The 23,565-nt window shown below is 43.3% G+C and overlaps 1 protein-coding gene across 5 annotated transcripts in view; it reads left to right on the top strand.

The window, feature by feature from the left end:
• The window catches only part of LOC125725217 (NACHT, LRR and PYD domains-containing protein 3-like), a 457,448-nt gene that overhangs the window by 339,459 nt on the left and 94,424 nt on the right, over nucleotides 1-23,565 (top strand). For 4 of the 5 annotated variants that reach the window (XM_049001941.1, XM_049001939.1, XM_049001942.1 and 1 more), the window contains one exon: nucleotides 18,559-18,732. In XM_049001941.1, coding sequence (XP_048857898.1) covers nucleotides 18,559-18,732 — 174 coding nt within the window. Of the gene's footprint in view, nucleotides 1-6,289; nucleotides 6,354-6,536; nucleotides 6,766-6,935; nucleotides 7,918-7,974; nucleotides 8,719-13,459; nucleotides 13,634-14,369; nucleotides 14,544-16,364; nucleotides 16,539-18,237; nucleotides 18,412-18,558; nucleotides 18,733-23,565 lie in introns of all 5 variants that reach the window. The other variant, XM_049001944.1, reaches the window with a different exon arrangement.

The following is a 23,565-nucleotide window of genomic DNA, read 5'->3' as shown; positions in this document are numbered from 1 at the left end:
TAGTTCTCTAATTTTCAAAAACAATCAGCACTGAGCTCACAAAACTTTAATATACAATAAGAAAAGGCTGAGGGGGCCTTTTTGTCAGAGTCTTTCTCATGATGGTTGGTAAATCAGGGTGGTTCTTATGATCCTCATATGAGTTCTTGTGTGCACATTAAAATGGGGCAGATAGGGGCCACCCATTATGCACCTGTGTGCCACCCATATGGGCTTAGAACTGGGAAGAGGTGGAGTTACAGTGATCTAACACTCCATAGTGTCAACTGGTCAATTGAACATTATACGAGTTAATAAAACTTAACACTTTACCACAACACTCATTGCACTCTGAAAAGTGTCAAATGTAACACTGATTTGGTGAGAATTATATAAAAACCATGCAGTGTTAATTTAACACTGGCAAATTTGCTGTGTATAATCCCCGTTGCTGCCCTCATTATCCTCCGCGGACCTCTGCAGACGCCATATCTGCAGAATGTTTCTCCTAATAAGGGCAGAGACACCCCCCATAATGCTCGTCTCTGTATTCCGTGTATTAAGGAAATACGTTCTTTCATCAGAAAAGTTTGTTTTCTGGAAAAAAAATGGGTACTGATTATATCATTTCTTTCATGTTTACCCAAAATAAAAAAGGCTAGTTTGCTAAATAAGAAGTTTATTATTTGCTCAATGTATCTTTTATTTGTCTAGTGCAGTCCTTTCTGACAGTTACACATGGTGTTGGCATAACTGTGTAATTAATATTACATCCATAACTGTTCTTGGCTGTATTAGTTGACTCTAGTTGTGCCAATTAGATCTTGTTTGTAGATCCAAAAGTACAGTATTTCATTCTAATTTAGATGTGATTACTGCGATTTGTCATTAACGAGTCTGGCAAATGCAAAATTGCAACTGTATTCTTTTGCTTATGAGTTTTTAGTCGAATGGAGGAATTTTCTTTACAGTGCATCAACAATTTAAGCAGGTGTGGCGGAGTGGTCTGCAATACCTGACCTAATGGATAGCCGACTACGTCACCCCGAGGGAAGTTTCTCCCCAGGGAAATACTATATTACCCACAATCTCTTATAACTAGTGCACAAACACACAGTTCCAGTCAACTGAAGGGGGCCTGAGATACGAATTATTTTATTACATTCAGAGAGAGAGTAGTAATTCCACGCTAAACATAATATGTAGAAACCATCAAGATAAGGCACCAATGTTGCAGACTACACAAGGTAAAGGGCATGGAATGACAGATGGACAAGGGAGTCACCACAGGCGGGACCTCTGTGAACACTCTGGTAATCACACACATAGAAAAGCACACACATGCTTAGTGGGCTAATGTCAGTGATCTACACTGCACACGCACACAAGTGAAATTCACCACCACCAGCAGCTCTAGGCTACTAGTCCTGAAACACAAGCAGAGAGACAAAACGTGATTAAAACAGTAGTATGTTTGCTTGTGTCTTCGTGTCCATTACTCCCGTAATCCCATACAAAACTCAGAAAGAAAAATAATACACTCCAACAAAGGACAAAATAAGCAAACCAATAAAATCAGAGTAAACGCAACATCACAGAAACGGAAATTAACAAATGGAAATCAGTAACAGTAACAATAAATCAACCAAATAAAGCCAAAATAACAAAAAGAAACTTTAAACAGCCTATTGGCTGCACACGCGAAGGTCAAAAGTGGACCGGGCATAACAGGATGAATATCTGGGTACCGCTGATCCGTTTGGGCTACCCCGCATACCCAATCAAACAGCCCGGCGAACCCAGCCGATCCACGGAATATGGCGTTGTGTTGATAGCGTGCAAAAAGACCAACAAAACAGCAGCAATGACCGCTTCCACTGGTAAACCTGTAATATACAAACCCTTTCCAAAAAATTAGAATATCATGGAAAAGTTGATTATTTCCATAATTCCATTCAAAATGTTAAACTTTCATAGATTATAGATTCAGGGCCCACAATCACCATTTGATATCACCATTTACTTCTCAGTTTTTGCAGAAAAAATGAAAGAAATTAGGATCACATCAAATCAATCAAAGTATGGTACTTTCAAAACGATATGTCAATCTTCAGTACTTGGTTGGGAATCCCTTTGCCTTAATCACTGCCTCGATGTGCCATGGCACTGAGGCAATCAGCCTGTGGCATTGAGGCAATCAGCCTGTGACATTGAGACAATCAGCCTGTGACATTGAAGCAATCAGCCTGTGGCATTGAAGCAATCAGCCTGTGACATTGAGGCAATCAGCCTGTGACATTGAGGCAATCAGCCTGTGGCATTGAGGCAATCAGCCTGTGACATTGAGACAATCAGCCTGTGACATTGAAGCAATCAGCCTGTGGCATTGAAGCAATCAGCCTGTGACATTGAGGCAATCAGCCTGTGACATTGAAGCAATCAGCCTGTGGCATTGAGGCAATCAGCCTGTGACATTGAGGCAATCAGCCTGTGGCATTGAGGCAATCAGCCTGTGACATTGAAGCAATCAGCCTGTGGCATTGAAGCAATCAGCCTGTGACATTGAAGCAATCAGCCTGTGACATTGAGACAATCAGCCTGTGACATTGAAGCAATCAGCCTGTGACATTGAGACAATCAGCCTGTGACATTGAAGCAATCAGCCTGTGACATTGAAGCAATCAGCCTGTGGCATTGAAGCAATCAGCCTGTGACATTGAAGCAATCAGCCTGTGACATTGAGACAATCAGCCTGTGACATTGAAGCAATCAGCCTGTGGCACTGCCTGAAAGTTATGGAAGCCCAGATTTCCTTGATACTTGCTGTCAGCTCTTCTTTGTTTTTGGGTCTGTTGGACCTCATTTTCCTCTTTAGGTCCGGCCAGTTGGCTGGCCAGTCAAGCACTGTGATGGCATGGCCATCAAACCAGGTTTTGGTGCTTCTGGTGGTATGAGCAGGGGCCAGGTCCTGCTGGAAGATGAAACCTGCATCTCCATACAGATCCTCAGCAGAAGGAATCATGAAGTCCTCTAAAACATTCTGGTAGACTGTTGCAGTGACCTTGGATTTAAGAAAGCAGAGTTTATCATCACCTGCGCAGGACATTGCACCCCAAACATGACTGACTGTGGATATTTCACACTGGACCTCAGGCAACTTGGGTTCTGTTCCTCACCCGTCTTCCTCCAAACCCTTGGACCTTGATTCCCGAATGAAAGGCACACTTTACTTTCATCGGGAAAGAGGACCTTGGACCACTGGCCAACAGTCCAGTCCTTCTTCTCCTTGGCCCAGTTGAGACACTTCCGGCGTTGGCTCAGGCTCAGAAGTGGTTTGACCCGAGGAACCCGACAGTTGTAGCCCATCCCCCGGATGCGTCTAAATGTGGTGGTTTTTGAAACTGTGACTCCTGCCTCATTCCACTCTTTCTGGATCTCTGCCAGATTCTTGAATCTTCTCTGTTTCATTTTGCCCTTCCAATAGACTTTCCATCGATATGCTTGGACACAGCACTCTGTGAACAGCCAGCCTCCTTAGCTATGAACTTTTGTGGCTTACCCATCCTATGGAGGGTATCAGTGATCTTCTGGCCAGTTGTCAAGTCTGCAGTCTTCCCCATATTGAACCTAACTGAGACAACTGAACCAAAGTGAAGCGATTTAATGACACCTGGGGAAACCTGTGCAGGTGCAGTGCAGTGAGGTTAGTAGATGAGTTGTGTGTGACACTCAGTTTAAAACATTCATGCCCTGTAAAATTTGAGCTGATATCTTCACAGTATTCTAATTTTTTGAATTCCTGTTTTCGTGGGTTTTATGAGCTGGAAGCCCAAATTATGTACAAATAAACAACTAAGTACTTAAAATCATTTAAGTTATAGGCCCTGAATCTATAATCTATGAAAGTTTAATGTTTTAAATGGAATTATGGAAATAAATCAACTTTTCCGTGATAGTCTAATTTTTTTTAAAGGGTCCGTATTATAATGGCTACGAGTCGCACTAAATGGTGAATAAATCCTGCTAAGATTCAGTTTACCTATCGCAGGTATATATGACTATACAAGCACGCGAGCTGCCTTCACCATCTCTCCAACTACAAAGAAACAAACCACTTAATGTTGGTAGTTTTGTAATTGCCGGGAAATCTTTATTAAAAAAAAAAAACGGCAATACAACACAGCTTCCCGCACGCGTGTATACTTACTGCCGAACCCCTGGTGTACACCATGTCAGCTTCTGAGGGATGGCAGAGAGTGCACCAACTGACCACACTGCGCGCTCACCCAACTATTACCGCCTCCGCAACCAGCATCGAGAACAGCTTGAGCGCCATTCCTACCTCACCGCCCCCTTTATATTAGAAACTAAACCCCACCCCCGGAATGAGGTGAGCCAACAGAGGCGCAAGCTGATCCAAACTTCAATTTGCTACACAGGGATATAAAATAAACACTATTTTGCATCTTGTTAGGTCTGTCTTCGTTGCTTTTATACTCCATGCTAGTGTGTACCTCATTGTCAAAATGTGTTTGTGAAAATTCTGATGTTGAACTTCCTATCAAAGACCATCATAAGTTCTCAGGCTGTTTACCCAATTTGTTGACTGAGGATGGTGAATTAAATGCTGTTAGATAGCTCTGCTAATCAAGCAGAAATCTATTTGAAATCAAGTTAATCTTTCTAAAAATTGGGTACAAAAGACTACAAAGCAAACTTTCTGTCCTGCCTGCTGAGTCCCTCTGTATGGTGGAGCAGGATGTCCCTGCTGAGTCCCTCTGTATGGTGGAGCAGGATGTCCCTGCTGAGTCCCTCTGTATGGTGGAGCAGGATGTCCCTGCTGAGTCCCTCTGTATGGTGGAGCAGGATGTCCCTGCTGAGTCTCTCTGTATGGTGGAGCAGGATGTCCCTGCTGAGTCCCTCTGTATGGTGGAGCAGGATGTCCCTGCTGAGTCCCTCTGTATGGTGGAGCAGGATGTCCCTGCTGAGTCCCTCTGTATGGTGGAGCAGGATGTCCCTGCTGAGTCTCTCTGTATGGTGGAGCAGGATGTCCCTGCTGAGTCTCTCTGTATGGTGGAGCAGGATGTCCCTGCTGAGTCTCTCTGTATGGTGGAGCAGGATGTCCCTGCTGAGTCCCTCTGTATGGTGGAGCAGGATGTCCCTGCTGAGTCCCTCTGTATGGTGGAGCAGGATGTCCCTGCTGAGTCTCTCTGTATGGTGGAGCAGGATGTCCCTGCTGAGTCCCTCTGTATGGTGGAGCAGGATGTCCCTGCTGAGTCCCTCTGTATGGTGGAGCAGGATGTCCCTGCTGAGTCCCTCTGTATGGTGGAGCAGGATGTCCCTGCTGAGTCTCTCTGTATGGTGGAGCAGGATGTCCCTGCTGAGTCCCTCTGTATGGTGGAGCAGGATGTCCCTGCTGAGTCTCTCTGTATGGTGGAGCAGGATGTCCCTGCTGAGTCTCTCTGTATGGTGGAGCAGGATGTCCCTGCTGAGTCCCTCTGTATGGTGGAGCAGGATGTCCCTGCTGAGTCTCTCTGTATGGTGGAGCAGGATGTCCCTGCTGAGTCCCTCTGTATGGTGGAGCAGGATGTCCCTGCTGAGTCCCTCTGTATGGTGGAGCAGGATGTCCCTGCTGAGTCTCTCTGTATGGTGGAGCAGGATGTCCCTGCTGAGTCCCTCTGTATGGTGGAGCAGGATGTCCCTGCTGAGTCTCTCTGTATGGTGGAGCAGGATGTCCCTGCTGAGTACCTCTGTATGGTGGAGCAGGATGTCCCTGCTGAGTCCCTCTGTATGGTGGAGCAGGATGTCCCTGCTGAGTCCCTCTGTATGGTGGAGCAGGATGTCCCTGCTGAGTCCCTCTGTATGGTGGAGCAGGATGTCCCTGCTGAGTCCCTCTGTATGGTGGAGCAGGATGTCCCTGCTGAGTCTCTCTGTATGGTGGAGCAGGATGTCCCTGCTGAGTCCCTCTGTATGGTGGAGCAGGATGTCCCTGCTGAGTCCCTCTGTATGGTGGAGCAGGATGTCCCTGCTGAGTCCCTCTGTATGGTGGAGCAGGATGTCCCTGCTGAGTCCCTCTGTATGGTGGAGCAGGATGTCCCTGCTTCTCTTCTGCTGTTATGAGAAAATTCATGTTATGAAGCTGCTGTAAAGAATAAAACTTAAAAAGGCATCATACCTCTTTATAAAGTAAAATATACCTCTAGATTATTCTTTGCCAGCAGCAAGAGCACTTTTAATGGGGACCATTCCAGAATTTCTTTTACACTTGTTTAGATGATTTGAGGTGTTTATATTTCTGCCTTATTCACAGAGACCAAATGGAAGGATGCAGTTCAGATGTACAGGATGAACCGAGTTTATCTTCCATATTGAAGGTTTGCATTTATTCCTGATATATATTTTTTGAAGTGCTGTGTGAGTTGGCTTACATTTTATACACCTGTACAATAAGAAACTAATCATGTTACAGGAAATATATTCAAAGCTATGATTCACAAATGAAACTGTGAAAAGTTTTGGTGCAATAAGACATAATTAACTGTAACTGTGGATTTTAGTCACTAGAGGAAAATGCAGTGAGGTTCCTGAAGGATGAGCTGAAGAAGATCACGAGGTACCTAGATCAGAATTACCCAGAATGCTCTGAGCCTCAGCTGGAGGAGGACAATGACCTGGATAGTGATGGTCAGATGCAGAAGACCAATGTTAGAGAGGGAGCTCTGAAGATCACACTGTACATCCTGAAGACCATGGAGCAAAATGATCTTGCTGACATGCTGGAGAAGAGTAAGAGCTGTATCTCATTCTGTGTGTGTTTGTTTTACAGATAAAAATAGTCTATAATAAAGATGTGCAATAAACCTCAGTTTCTCGTTTAACTTCATTTGATTTAGTTTTGCTTTTATAAGTAAAAAATCTGTTTTTTGAAAAGTCTGAGTATTTACTTCTCATTTCAGGGCATCTTCTGTCACAGTGTCAGCACAGAATCAAATGTAACCTGAAGAAGAAATGTGAGTGTGTATTTGAAGGGAAAGCTAAGGAAGGACATCCAATACTTCTCAATGAGATTTACACAGAACTCTACATAACTGAAGGTGGAACTGAAGGAGTCAATGATGAACATGAAGTGAGACAGATTGAAACAGCATCCAAGAAAAGGCGAACAGAAGATACTATAGTCAAGTGCAATGATATATTTAAACCCTTATGTGGGCGTGAGACACCTATCAGAACTGTACTCACTAAAGGGGTGGCAGGTATCGGGAAAACAGTCTCTGTGCAGAAATTTATTCTAGACTGGGCGGAAGGAATAGCAAACCAGGATGTTCACTTCATATTTGCTCTTCCTTTCCGGGACCTGAATTTGATTAAGGATGAATACAGTCTGATTGAACTGCTTCACCACTTTGTCCCAGAACTGAAGTCATTTGAGTCCACTGAGTTGTTTAAGTTCAAATTCTTGTTCATCTTTGATGGTTTGGATGAGTGTCGCTTGCCCCTAAATTTTCAGAAGAATGAGAGCTGGTTTGCTGAAACAAAGAAAATGTCACTGGATGTGCTGTTGACAAACCTCATTAAGGGGAATCTGCTCCCATCCGCTCTCCTCTGGATAACCTCCCGGCCAGCAGCAGCCAATCAGATACCTCCTGAGTGTGTCCACCAGGTGACAGAGATACGAGGATTCAGTGATGCCCAGAAGGAGGAGTATTTCAGGAGGAGATTCAGTGATCAGAGCCTGGCCAGCAGGATTATTACACATGTGAAATCATCAAGGAGCCTCTTCATCATGTGCCACATACCTGTGTTCTGCTGGATTTCAGCCACTGTCCTTGAGAGGATTTTTAGCGAGACTGACAGGGGAGAAATTCCAAAGACTCTGACTGAAATGTACACACACTTCATGATCTTCCAGACAAGTTTAAAAAATGACAAGTATAGGCTACCAACCTCCACAACCCTGAGTTGGACAAGTTGGCGCAGGAAAATGGTGGTGAGAAGGATGAAAATCCATGAAAATGAGTTTAATAAATCTGGAAAGGATTTCCTTTTAAAACTTGGTAAACTGGCTTTTGACAACCTTGAGGAAGGCAATCTCATTTTTTATGAGCAAGATCTTTCAGAGAATGACATTGATATCGCTGAAGCTTCAGTTTACTCTGGAGTTTGCACAGAAGTCTTTAAGGAGGAGTATGGGTTGTACCAGGAGAAGGTGTACTGCTTTGTGCATCTGACCATCCAGGAGTATCTCGCTGCTTTATATGTGTTTCTGTCAAACTCATCAGCTGACCTGCTGAAGACTGCAGTGGATCAGGCATTAGAGAGCAAGAATGGACACTTGGACCTCTACCTCCGCTTCCTCCTGGGCCTCTCAACAGACTCCAGTAAGACTCTGTTACGAAGGCTACTGGCACAGACAGGAACCAGCTCACATAACATTAGGAATACAGTGAAATACATCAGGGAGAAAATAAAGGAGAATTTATCTCCTGAAAGGACCATCAACCTGTTCCACTGTCTAAATGAATTGGGTGACAATTCTCTAGTAGAGGAAGTACAAAGATACCTGAATTCAGGAAACATTTCAGCAGATGACCTCTCACCTGCTCAGTACTCAGCTCTGGCCTTTGTGATGCTGATGTCAGATGAGGAGCTGGATGTGTTTGATCTGAAGAAATTCATCAGATCAGATAAGGAGCACTGGAGGCTGCTGCCTGTGGTCAAGACATCTAGGACAGCACTGTAAGTGAGGATGTGAAGATGTATCTTGCTTTGCAGTAACACATTAACATTTTAAACATATGAACAGTTTCAAATAAATAAAATATGCAGTATATTCCTCCTCATGGCTTAATAACTGGGCTGGATTTGTTTTTTGATAATCTGGAAGCCAGATTTTATAATGTCTAAGAGTAATGATGTAGTTAAAAAAACAAAAAGTTACATTTCCATTACCATCCAGTATACATCCTATAAATAAAGGGGGCTCTCTTCTCTCTCTCCATGAGACATACAGACACATTTACAGGTGAGACCAAGCTTAGGGGTCACAGCACAGGGTCAGCTGGCATCCAGCAGCCCTGGAGCTGGGGGTTATGGGCTTTGCTCAAGGGCCCACAGACATGTGACTATCCTGCCGAGTCTCGAACCAGCAATCTTCCTACCACGGGCACAGAGGCTTAGCCTATTGAGCCACACACCAGCCCCACAAACATGGTGTGTGAGTGTTACTGTCAGCAGGTATGTCCATGTGATGGACCCCAGAGCTGAGAGCTTCCAAAAGGCTGCTGTTGCTGGCTTCTCACTGATGCCCTCTGCTGGCCACAGCTGATCCGGGCTGAGGATATGACAACATACATAGTCTGGCAATCATAGATTAACAATGTTTTACATATATAATATTAAATATATAATGAAGCTGTATAAATATATTATTTATTTCCACTCTTGGATTAATAACAGGGCTGGATTTTGTTGGAACCCAGATTTTATAATGGTGTATAGTGGTGTCATTAAACAACACAGGATTTCCATAACGATCCTTTGTGTAATAACCAACTACTCTGTGGGTTCAGGCTGTGCCTGTGAATGGAAGGCCGCTGGTTCAGATCTCCTGGCTGGCAGTGTGATGTCATTGTTGGGCACTTCTGCAAGGCCCTTAATGTCAATCACTGCAGGGCCACTGGATGCTGGGAAACCCTGCGCTGTGACCCCCAACTTCCTCTCACCTGTGTCTGTGTGTCTCATGGATAGCAAGATGGCATGAGCAAAAACACAATTACCTGACTGGATTATAAAGCCTTAAAATAACCCTCCCCCATGCTCGAGTCTCCGCCTGGGTTACATGTGTGTGGAGTTTGCATGTTCTCCCCATGCATGTCGTCATAGGGTTTCCTCCGGGTACTCTGGTTTCCCCCCACAGTCCAAAAACATGCTAAGGCTAATTGGAGTTACTAAATTGCCCATAGGTGTGCCTGTGTGAGTGCATGGTGTATGAGTGTGCCCTGCGATGGGCTGGCCCCCCCATCCTGGGTTGTTCCCTGCCTCGTGCCCATTGCTTCCGGGATAGGCTCCGGACCCCCCGCGACCCAGTAGGATAAGCGGTTTGGAAAATGGATGGATGAAAGCATATATATATATTCTACATATTTTTATATATTCCATTACGTACAGAGAGAGAGAGATGTGTGTGTGTGTATATCCAGGAGCTTTACCTTCCCCTGAATGGTGCTGGCGCTTAGGCTCACTACTATCAGAGGGCTTAGAACATGCAGGACGCTTGGGAGCCATCGTAGGGCTTAGAACAAAACAAAAACAATCGGACCACAAACAAGGTACGCGATACGCAGCAAACTGTGAGGCATCGGGGAAAAATCCGCGATATAGTGGGGGCACGATAGCTGAATTGTGATATACCGGGGTTGCGTTAGTTGAACAGTGTTATAGCGGGGGCGCGATAGCTGAACTACGATATAGAGGGGGCGCTATAGCTGAACTGCGATATAGAGGGGGCGCGATAGCTGAACTGCGATATAGAGGGGGCGCGATAGCTGAACTGTGATATAGAGGGGGCGCGATAGCTGAATTGTGATATACCGGGGTTGCGTTAGTTGAACAGTGTTATAGCGGGGGTGCGATAGCTGAACTACGATATAGAGGGGGCGCGATAGCTGAACTGCGATATAGAGGGGGGCGCGATAGCTGAACTGCGATATAGAGGGGGCGCGATAGCTGAACAGTGTTATAGCGGGGGCACGATAGCTGAACTGCGATATAGAGGAGGCGCGATAGCTGAACTGCGATATAGAGGGGGCGCGATAGCTGAATTGTGATATACCAGGGTTGCGATAGCTGAACTGTGATATAGCGGGGGATCACTGTACTCCCAGAAATGGATTTTTCTGGGGTTTGCTTTTGTAGGCTAATGAATGATTGATGCTTTCTGTGGAAGTTTTTTGGACCTGGAGAGAGATGCCATAGCAAAGCAAAGGTTAAGGAAGAACAAATCTGAGCGAAACTATTTTCCCTCAGCATTGTATGTATTTGTCACGTGGATATAATCAATGCAGATTCTTTTAGGATCACGCACCCACCAATACTACTCAGACCACCCGACATACATCAATTCAAGCAGGGGGAAAAAGCCCAGATTTCAGAGCATTTAAATATGATAGAGACTAATAACCATGACATACCATCCTAGAACACAGTATGTTCTAAAATTTAAGCCCAATAAAAATCTGAATATTAAATAAGCAAAATAATATGATTTGTCCTTCTAACCCAAGTTGTGGTCTAAAAGCAATAAGGCCACCACGCATTATATCTGCTTTGGGGAAAATGTACTCCTGTAGCCACTAGGGGAGCTCTCACCTCTTCTGGGCCCAGCTAAATAATTATCTTATGCAATCTAACAAGCTTTATTATCTGTGTCAATAAGCACTGCTTTTACACTAACACTCCTGCTGAGAGGCTAGTTTGATTACTTTGGCCTTATCATAAGGAACACATGACAATTTGCACAGTGCTGTTACACAGTGGATTGGTACCATACATTTTATTTACTCATACCACAGGTGATTGTGAGAGGGCTCAATTGGTTTTCTCTTATTCTAGTGCAAGGAAACTATTGTTTTCATGCTTAAAAAAGAATCTAATAATGAAAACATTCTTTCTCTGACTCTATCCCAACTTTAAAGCACAAGTAAGATAAGAGTCGGGAAGAAGTGTCAACTGAACACTACAACAGCTAATTCAATTTAACACTATACAACAACACTCATTGCACTCTGTAAAGTATCAAATGTAACACTAGTTTGGTGAGAATTATATAAACACAATGCAGTGTTAACTTAACACTGGCAAATTTGCTGTGTAGATTTGCTATAATTAATTTTAAACTATGCACTGTGCCATCTAATTATGCTGGAAAAAAAATGTTAATTTTGTATCACTGCAATCACTGATGTGTAGAATATGCACTATCCGGACAAAATTATTTGGAGACACCTTGAATTCAGGTGTTTCATTCATACCCATCGCCAGTGGTGTATAAAATCAAGCACCTAGCCATGCAGTGAAATTTACAATCATTTGTGAAAGAAATGGTAATTCCTAAAAACTCAGTGAATTCAAGGGTGGTACCCTTGCAATAGGTCAGTTTCTTTCCAGCTAGATATTCCACGGTTTACTGTAAATTAAGTAACAGATCAGGGTCTGTGCAGGGTCAAGTGCTGAGCTGCATAGTGTATTAAAGTCTCCAGTGCTCTGTTGTAACTGCAGAGTTCCAAACTTTAACATTAAGCCCAGTACAAAAACTGTGTGCCGGGAGCTTAATGGAATGAACTTTCATGGCCAAGCAGGTGCATGCAAGCCTCACATCACCAAGCGTACAACCAAACATCGGATGCTTCCACTCAACTCGAAAACAGTGGAAATGTGTTCTGTGGAGTGACAAATCACGCTTCTCTAACTGGCAGTCTGATGGACAAGTCTGGGTTTGGTGGATCCCAGGAGAATGTTACCTGCCTGACTGTATTGTGCCAACTGTAAAGTTTGGTGGAGGAGGGATAATGGTGGGGCAGCATGGTGGTGCAGTGGTTAGCACTGTTGCCTCACACCTCTGGGACCCGGGTTCGAATCTCCGCCTGGGTCGCATGTGTGTGGAGTTTGCACGTTCTCCCCATGCATGTCGTCATAGGGTTTCCTCCGGGTACTCCGGTTTCCCCCCACAGTCCAAAAACATGCTAAGGCTAATTGGACTTGCTAAATTTCCCATAGGAGTGCATGCGTGAGTGAGTGGTGTGTGAGTGTGCCCTGCGATGGGCTGGCCCCCCATCCTGGGTTGTTCCCAGCCTCGTGCCCATTGCTTCCGGGATAGGCTCCAGACCTCCCGCGACCCAGTAGGATAAGCGGTTTGGAAAATGGATGAATGGATGGGATAATGGTATGGGGTTGTTTTTCAGAGGTTGGGTTAGGCCCCATAGTTCTAGTAAGGGAACACTTAATGCTTCTGCATACCAAGTCATTTTGGACAAGGGAAGGAAGGCCCCTTTCTGTTCCAGCATGACTGTGCCCTAGTGCACAAAGCAAGGTCCATAAATGATATGGTTGGGTGAGTTTTGTGTGGAAGTACTTGACTGTCCCCACAGAACCTTGATCTTAACCCCACCGAACACCTTTGGGATGAACTAGAACAGATTGCATGAGCCAGGACTTTACATCCAACATCATTGCCTGACCTCACAAATGTTCCTCTGGATGAATTGACAAAAATTCCACACACTCCAAAATCTTGTGCAAAGCCAGAACAGTGGCAGCCGTTATGGCTGCAAATGGGGAACCAACTCCATATTGATGCCTATGGATTTAGGATGGGGTGTCATAAAAGTTCCTGGAGGTGTAATGACCAGGTGTCCAAATATTTTTGTCCATATACTGTATGCCAGTCTGTGTGTGAATAATAACTCAGTTCCTTTTTCAGGCTGAATGGCTGTAAACTCACAGTGAAATGCTGTGAGGCGCTGGCTTCAGCTCTCAGATCAAACTCCTCACCCCTGAGAGAGCTGGACCTGAGTGACAATGATCTGCAGGATTCAGGAGTGAAGCTGCTCTCTGCTGGACTGGGGGACTTACACTGTAAACTGGAGTTACTGAGGTCAGTCTGACTGGGTATTCCACATTGCAAACTGGACATATTGGGGTCAGTGTTATTGGGTATTCATTCCACACTGTAAACTGGAGATTACTGGGTACTCCACACCCTAAATTCTTTACTAAGGACAGTGCTTTCTGACACTCCACATAATGGCCCAGTGATTAAATCAGCTGATCCTGAATGCAAGCTGTCCAATCATGGCCTGTCCCAATATTTTAATGCTATGAAGCACTTTACATCAAAGGAACACAAATCAAACTACCCTGTTTTAAAATAATTCCCCAAATAATACATCCCTTTATTTTGGGTAACTACTGCATGGCCACCTTCCTGTGTCACATCAGCTGCCTGTCAGCTATGAGAGATGAATCTCTCCTGTAATCAGCTCTCACTGTACTGTACAGATCTGTGTGGACCACAGGCTTTAAAATATCTGTATATTAAGGTCCCTCAAACATAATTCCTTATGTTTGTGTTGTATCCATATATGTGCTTTCATTTTGCTTTTAACTTAGTAATTTGTTCAATTTAAATATAAACCAAGCTAGGCTGGGACGAGACCTAACACAGCCTGACAGGCCTGCATTAGCTGGTGGGGATGTTCACATCTCCTCCTTTCATTCAGACTTACTAGTCAGTTTGGGGGCACCTGGCAGAAAGATGGCTGACAACATAGTATTTCGCATACATTGTTAATAGTACAATGTATTGTGTCTTAAAATGTTTTATTTTCCAGGTTGAACAACTGTAATCTCACAGGGGAATCCTGTGAGGCGCTGGCTTCAGCTCTCATATCAAACTCCTCACACCTGAGTGAGCTGGACCTGACTGACAATAATCTGCTGGATTCAGGAGTGGAGCTGCTCTCTGCTGGACTGGGGGATTCACACTGTAAACTGGAGATGCTGAGGTCAGTAGTACTGGATATCCCACACTGTAAGCTGGAGATGCTGAGGTCACTATTGCTGGGTGTTCCACATTGTAAACTAGAGATGCTGAGGTCAGTATTACTGGTAGTTCCACACTGTAAACTGGAGATACTGAGGTCAGTATTACTGGGTGTTCCACACTGTAAACTGGAAATGCTGAGGTCAGTATTACTGGGTATTCCCCACTGTTAACTGGAGATACTGAGGTCAGTATTACTGAGTATTCCACACTGTAAACGGCAGATACTGAGATCAGTATTACTGGGTGTTCCACACTGTAAACTGCAGATACTGAGGTCAGTATTACTGGGTATTCCACACTGTAAACTGCAGAAACTGAGATCAGTATTACTGGGTCTTCCACACGGTAAACTAGAGATGCTGAGGTCAGTATTACTGGGTGTTCCACACTGTAAACTCGAGATGCTGAGTTCAGTATTACTGGGTGTTCCACACTGTAAACTGAAGATGCTGAGGTCAGTATTACTGGGTGTTCCAGACTATAAACTGGAGATGCTGAGGTCAGTATTACTGGGTGTTCCAGACTATAAACTGGAGATACTGAGGTCAGTATTACTGGGTGTTCCACATTGTAAACTGGAGATGCTGAGGTCAGTATTACTGGGTATTCCCCACTGAAAACGGGAGATGCTGAGGTCAGTATTACTGGGTATTCCCCACTGAAAACTGGAGATGCTGAGGTCAGTATTACTGGGTGTTCCACACTGTAAACTGGAGATGCTGAGGTCAGTATTACTGGGTATTCCACACTGTAAACTGGAGATGCTGAGGTCAGTATTACTGGGTATTCCACACTGTAAACTGGAGATGCTGAGGTCAGTATTACTGGGTATTCCACACTGTAAACTGGGGATACTGAGGCCAGTATTACTGGGTATTCCACACTGTAAACTGGAGATGCTGAGGTCAGTATTACTGGGTATTCCACACTGTAAACTGGAGATACTGAGGTCAGTATTACTGGGTATTCCACACTGTAAACTGGAGATGCTGAGGTCAGTATTACTGGGTGTTCCACACTGTAAACTGGAGATGCTGAGGTCAGTATTACTGGGTATTCCCCACTGAGGATTCTAGGACAGTGCTTTCTGACACTCCACAGAATGGCTCAGTGAGTAAATCAGCTGATCCTGAATGCAAGCTGTCCAATCTTGCCCTGTACCAATATCTTAATACTATACAACACTTTATATCAAAGAATCACAGAATACCATTACCCTGTTTTTAAATAATTCACCCAATAATACATCCTTTTATTTTGGGGACCTGCTGCATGGGCACCTTCCTGTGTAACATCAGCTGCCTGTCAGCTATGAGAGATGAATCTCTCCTGTAATCAGCTCTCACTGCACTGTACAGATCTGTGTGCACCACAGTATTGAAAATGTTCATGTGCTAAGGTTTCTCAAACAGACTTATTCTAAATTGTGTTGTATCCATATGTTTTGTTCTATTTTACTTTTAGTGGTTTTAACATAAAATACGCCATGTATCACCCAGTCTGTAAGGAGGCCTAACACAGCCTGACAGGCCTGCATTAGCTGCTGGGGATGTTCACATCTCCTCCTTTCATTCAGATTTACTAGTCACTTTGGGGACAGCTGGCAAAAAGATGGCTGTCAACTGTAATGGAAGTTATTTCATTGGTCTGACTGTGTTATGGGAGAATTGACATATAATTTTCACATAGTATTTTCACATACATTGTTAATAGTACACATGACTATTAACAATCTGCAGGCTATGTATGTCGTTGTGTCTTAACATGTTGTCATTTCCAGGCTGAAGAGCTGTAATCTCACAAAGAAATGCTGTGAGGCACTGGCTTCAGCTCTCAGATCAAACTCCTCACCCCTGAGAGAGCTGGACCTGAGTAACAATGACCTGCAGGATTCAGGAGTGAAGCTGCTCTCTGCTGCACTGGGGGACTTACACTGTAAACTGGAGATACTGAGGTCAGTATAACTGGGTATTCCACACTGTAAACTGGAGATACTGAGGTCAGTATAACTGGGTATTCCACACTGTAAACTGGAGATACTGAGGTGAGTATAACTGGGTATTCCACACTGTAAACTGGAGATACTGAGGTCAGTATAACTGGGTATTCCACACTGTAAACTGGAGATACTGAGGTCAGTATAACTGGGTATTCCACACTGTAAACTGGAGATACTGAGGTCAGTATAACTGGGTATTCCACACTGTAAACTGGAGATACTGAGGTCAGTATAACTGGGTATTCCACACTGTAAACTGGAGATACTGAGGTCAGTATAACTGGGTATTCCACACTGTAAACTGGAGATACTGAGGTCAGTATAACTGGGTATTCCACACTGTAAACTGGAGATACTGAGGTCAGTCCTATTTGACAGTTCAAACACTGATCTGGTACTTTAGTACAAAATGTGATGGCTACAAGGCAAATCACATAAGCGAACCACTGCAGTCACACCATTTCATTCCCAATAAGCAGGTATTGATTTCAGCTTTTTTTTCCCAGAAAATAGTATAATATGCTCTGGTGTCATGTATGGGCTGGACTTTTCACAGTTTCTTAGCAGAGGAAGCTAAATCACATTTCCTCAGGTGGAATTACACCAAATAAAATACTCCTTTATTTTGGGTACCTGCTGCATGGGCACCTTCCTGTGTCACATCAGCCGCCTGTCAGCTGCAGTGTGAGAGATGAATCTCTCCTGTAATCAGATCTCACTGTACTGGGCCACAGCGTTTAAAATGTCTGTATGCTAAGGCCCCTCAAACAGATTTCCTGTAAGTTGTGTTGCATCCATATATTTTGTTCTATTTTACTTTTAACTTAGCAATTTGTTCAATTTAAATATTAACCAAGCCATACATCAGCCAGGCTGGAACGAGAACTATCACAGCCTGACAGGCCTGCATTGGCTGCCGGGGATGTTCACATCTCCTCCTTTCAGAGTAACTAGTCAGTTTGGGGACAGCTGGCGGAAAGATGGCTGATGACCGCAGTGGAAGCTATTTCATTGGTCTGAATATGTTACTGGAGGATTCACGTATAATTTTCACATTGCTTAGTTAAATCATATATCTGCATTTGCTGAAATGCCACCTTCTTTGTATGTAAAGGCTGAAATGAAAACAAACAATATTCTTTATGTTTGTGTGGAAAAGAAGAGAAACTATTTCAAGAAAATTGATAAGCTGTAGGTCAGACTCCAGATATAATAGGGGTGTGTAAACCTTTGACATCCACTATAGACATATTCACTTTGCTGCCAGTGTTTTCACAGCCAGAACATAGCAGACTCTGTACCCCCCTCTCTATGGGGGGATCGTCAGTGATTCTCCTAGGCAGTAAGATGGTGGTGTTTCCCAGTTCTGTTCTGATCATGGTTTTGGATGTGAAGGTTAATCTATCCCAGTTTAGTCCCCTGTGGTGGGTAAGGAGGCAGGAGACACAGGGTTGCAGTGAACACCCCCAAACGGCCAGTGTTTATTTCAGGGGTAAATCAAAACCAGGGTGACTGTTAATATGCTTTTTATGTGCTGTACAATAAATTCACTGCTATATAAAAATCTCTTGTCATCGCTGTGATGGCTCACTTTAATTTAATATACAGTGCACCAATAGAATAAGAAGTTTTATAAATGTTTCATTTTCATAAGGGTGGACTGGTGTGAACTCACAGAGGAATGCTGTGAGGCGCTGGCTTCAGCTCTCAGATCAAACCTCTCACACTTGAGAGAGTTGAACTTGAGTGACAATGACCTGCAGGATTCAGGAGTGAAGCTGCTCTCTGCTGGACTGGGGGATTCACACTGTAAACTGAAGATACTGAGGTCAGTATTACTGGGTATTCAAGATTGTAAACTGTAATTATTGAAAGGAGTCACAGTACACGAAAGTAGTCACATTTACTTAAAACTAATACTTGTATTGTTGAGGTGATCTTATTTATCAGAGTGTTTTTGTCTCTCTCTCTGCAGGCTGTCAGGCTGTAGAGTCACAGAAGAAGGCTGTTCTTCCCTGGCTTCAGCTCTGAGGTCAAACCCCTCACACCTGAGAGACCTGGACCTGAGCTACAATCACCCAGGAGACTCAGGGGTCAAGCTGCTCTCTGCTGTACTGGAGGATCCCAGCTGTAAACTGGAGAAGCTGAAGTGAGTACAGAGTGTGTGTCTGACACGCTACAGATACTTATGCATGTATGTGAAGAAGAGGCACCAATTAATAAATGGATACAGCAGTACTATGTCATTCTGCTTCTCCTATAGTGTGGATCATGGTGGAGAGTGCAGGACCAGACCAGGCTTACAGAAATGTAAGTGTCTTTGCATGTTTTTATTCGTAATTACTACTATTAATACTACTATTATTACTACTAAATAATACTACAGTATAAATGTATTCATACAGTCATTGTGCTGAGTGTGTGTTTTGCACTGTATGCAGATACATTTCCATGTTTGTGTTTTGGTGAGTTTCTATATATATATTATTTTAGATAAGATTCAAAACATCACCAAAATACCATTTTTATTACTTTACGACTGCATTCCCATAATTGTTCTAAATATGTTTGTGGTGAGTACATGTGATGATGAGGTTATTTTGTAATTTTCATCTGTATAAGCCGTTAGTTTAGCACGTGCAGCGTTTTTGCGGCTCTTCCCGCTGGGAAGAGGTATTTCTGAGGTATTTCACATACAGGCAGGTCGCACGTTACGGATGAGATCCGTTCCCGATGTCTGTCTTTAGATCGAGCTTGTAGGTAAATCGGAAAAATAAAGGCGGCACATAATAATGATAATGAGTAATAATAATTATTATGCAATAAAAATAAAAGTAAATATGGTATTGTACTGTACCTTGAGCTGACGAACCGCGTCACAAAGTAGCTCGTGTTTTCGTTATTACATACCATTGTATATGTGTTGTACAGAAGAATAAAGTACCGGCTAAAGTGCTGCTCTGCCTGACAGTATTAATTAGGCTTTTCCTCCTGCCTACAGACTTCTGCCAGCTGACGCTGGACCCCAACACAGCACACAGACGCCTTTCTCTGTCAGAGGGGAACAGGAAGGTGACACATGAGTGGGGGGCTGAGGAGCAGCCATATCCTGATCATCCAGAGAGATCTGACTGGTGGGACCAAGTTCTGTGCAGAGAGAGTCTGACTGGCCGCTGTTACTGGGAGGCTGAGTGGGAAGGAGATGAAGTTCGGATAGGAGTGACTTATAAAGGTATCGGGAGGAAAGGAGGGAGTGATGACTGTTTGCTTGGATGCAATGGCAAGTCATGGAGTCTGTGCTGTAATCCTGTCAGTTACTCTGTCTGGCACAATAAGGAACAGACTCTCATACCCATACAGCCCTCAGGTTCCTGTAGAGTAGGAGTGTATCTGGACTGGGAGGCTGGTGCTCTGACCTTCTACAGAGTCTCCTCTGATGGACTGACCCCCCTGTACAGATTCACCTCCTCATTCACTGAGCCCCTCTATCCAGGGTTTGGGGCTTATAATACAGACTGCACAGTGTCGCTGACGCTGGGATAGCTCACTGCATAAAGAGGAAACATTTTTACTGTTCCACTGTGCGCTATGTTACTGCTTCTCCACTGTAAATCTCTGATTTTTAACCTGTATAAACCTTTTTACTCTGAAATGTATGTTTGACAGAAATAAATGACGGGGTTCAGGGAGTTGAACAAACATGCAAAATAACTGTTTTTCACTCTGACTAAAACGTAATGCACATTATATATATATTTATGTCTATATATTATATTTACTAACTGTATAATGACAGTAAAGTCTTTCTGTTCTATCCTATTAATGTCCTGCTTAACCAGTGCCTGAGTATCATAATTAAACGGCATTCTGGTGAATTACATTAAAATCACTTTACTTCTTACAACTGAACACAGCTAATTACATTAAATCACCATACATAATGACCGTTTAGCAGGAGACATTGCTGTGAAAGCAAAAATAAAAAAACTATAGAGTTGGAAACATACGAAAAAAATCACATTAGTAGCACACATTACATTCAATGACTAAAATACAACAAGCAGGAATAAATCTATCCCAGCTAATCCAGTGAACTTTCATACCTGAAAACCGACAAGCTAATTAGCAAATGGCTATGATCTTTCTCACCCCTACTAAAACATGGGGAAAGGATAATTGAACGCAAACTACCATAAATGAATGCATAAATGAATGCCAAAAGCAAGTGATTAAATTTAAAAAGTGAACTAAGGTTTAACTTGAGAGAGTAAAACTCTGTGCATGCGGCCTACAGTGACTGATGGTTTCCCACCGGATGCAAGATGTGAGGCACCACATTCCCTTAATTGCCATCCCCACTGCAACATGGCAGTAACGGGAAATACGTACCATCATGCCAGCATACGCCAGCTTGTCGGTCTGGTAATCCAGTGTCTGGTATTTTTCCATTTTCTTCTGCTGACTTTCCATCTTGTAGACCTGCAGGCTGGTCTCACACTTCTCCAACAGTTCCTCGAACTGGGCAGGGCAGAACTGAGAGACAGCATGGAGATGACACTACATACAAGTGCCTGTCCTCTGATCCAACCTTCAAATTTCTTGATGAGATAAAATCCAAGTTAAAAATAGCTTGTTGAGATGGCCGCATTGACCATAATGAGTATAACTATCTGTTCCAGAAACATCTGATCAGACCAGTTATTTATACTCTGCCTAAATTCACAAAAGTTTGGTTAATCCACCTGGCCGTCATATTATATCTGGCAATGAGTGCATGACTGAGTCACTGTCCCAGTTTGTTGATTATCATATCAAAGATTCATCACCTGCCCTTTTTTATTCAAAGACACCTCTGATCTTTCACAAAAATTGGATGAATTCAGTGAGGTGAATTCTGTGGAGGTTTTATGTACAATAAATGTTACTAATCTTCATACAAATATTCCTCATGAAGCTGGTTTAAATGGACTGCATTATAATTTACAAAAATCTAATGTGCCACATTCAGCCTTTTTACTTTCCTTTATTCCAGGTGTCCTTACCAAAAATATTTGATGTTCCAGGATGACTTTCTGCAAATTCAGGGTACAGTGATGTGTTCACCTACACAGCAAATGTACCAGTGTTAAATTAACACTACATGGTGTTTAAATGGGTCCACACCATTGAATGTTACCTTTAACACTTTACAGTGTGCAGTGAGTGTTGTTTTTACAGTGTTAATCTTTATTAAGTCCAAACAATAATATGCAAGTATGAAAAACCTTGGCAGTATGCAGCTGTCATACTGATCAAGAAGGAGATGGATTCCAAGTCCCAAAAATGAACGTGTTTTGGTGTGAAATGTACAAGTCAACCTCAAGACAACAGCAAAAGACTTTGTGAAGGTGCTAGCTGACACTGGTAAGATAGCATAATTATCCACAGTAAAATGAGTCCTGTAATAACATGACCTGAAAGGCCACTCGGTAAGGAGGAAGCCATTGCTTCAAAACCACCATAAAAAGTCAGACTACAGTTTGTAACTGCACATCAGGACACAGATATTAATTTTTGGAGATATGTCCTGTGGTCTCATGGAACTGAAAATTGAACTGTTTGGCCATAATGGTATATTTGGAGGAAAAAATGGTGAAGCTTGCAAGCCTATGAAGAACTATGAAGTATGGAGGTGGCAGCATCATGTTGCTATGCTGTAGGAGGGACTGGTGCACTTCACAAGATATATGGATCATGCCGGCCCCCTTGTTCATTACATCATCGTGGGGGGATCTCATTACAGTCAAGGTCCCACCCAGAACCCAGCAGGGGCCAGCCAAGGACCAGCCAAGGACCAGCCAAGGCCCCATCATGGGAACAGGGGAAAATTCAAGTGGCTACATCTGTATATGTTTGTTTTTTCATGTTGATAATATAGAGACTGAAGCTGATTTGAAGTGAGATTTAGTGGGTTTCAATATTATATCCTTTAAAGGTTGAACAACTGTAAACTGACAGTGAGATGCTGCGAAGCGCTGGCCTCATCTGTCACCTCAGGCTCCCCCCAGTTGAGAGAACTGCACCTGAGTGACAATAAAATTCATGATTCTGGAGTAGAACTGCCTTCTGATGGACTGAAAAATCCACACTGTAAAGTAATAACATTAAGCTCACTCTGTGCGACATTAAGATTTAACTGTTTTTTCAAGCCATGATTTTATTTATATAAAATCTTTGTTCAAGAAATTTGGACAAACTTATAACCCAGCAGTGCTAACCACTGTGCCACCATGCCACCCATTTTTTTAACACACACACACACTCACACATGTAGAGTATACCTATCCTTATGGGGCCCGGTCATTCACTTCTATGGGAAAAATGCTAATGCTAACTATGACAACCTTAACCCCCACCCTGCCCTAACCATAACCATAAGTAACCAAGCAAAATACAAGAGTTTTTACAATTTAAGTTTCATAGCAGTCACTGATTTTTATAAAATAGAGTTTTCCCTTATGGGGACCGGTTTCCTGGTCCCCATAGGGGAGAAAAATGGATATTTATCACGCTATGGGGACATTGTGTCCCCATAAGGATAGATATACCGCTCACACACACACACACACACACACACACACACAGTCTGCTGTACTAAACATTACTTTGTATATTTCTATTGTTTCCCAACTCACTGGCAAATCAGTTGCAAATGCCACAGTGTCGGGGATGGGACCTGAGACCATAAAACTAGGCAATATTTAATATATAAGCACAGTACCGTATTTTTTAGAGACTAAAATCTTGGTATAATTACACTTTAATTTCATTTCTCTTGCATAACAGGTTGCATCATTGCAAACTCACAGAGAAATGCTGTGAGGCACTGGCTTCAATTCTCAGATCAAACTCCTCACCCCTGAGAGAGCTGGACCTGAGTGACAATGACCTGCAGGACTCAGGAGTGAAGCTGCTCTCTGCTGGACTGAAGAATCATCTTCCA

This window comes from Brienomyrus brachyistius, unplaced genomic scaffold (genome assembly GCF_023856365.1).
Source record: "Brienomyrus brachyistius isolate T26 unplaced genomic scaffold, BBRACH_0.4 scaffold63, whole genome shotgun sequence".
NCBI lineage: Eukaryota > Metazoa > Chordata > Actinopteri > Osteoglossiformes > Mormyridae > Brienomyrus > Brienomyrus brachyistius.
Note: the sequence above shows the minus strand (reverse complement) of the source record. Positions and strands in the feature narration are given on the sequence as shown.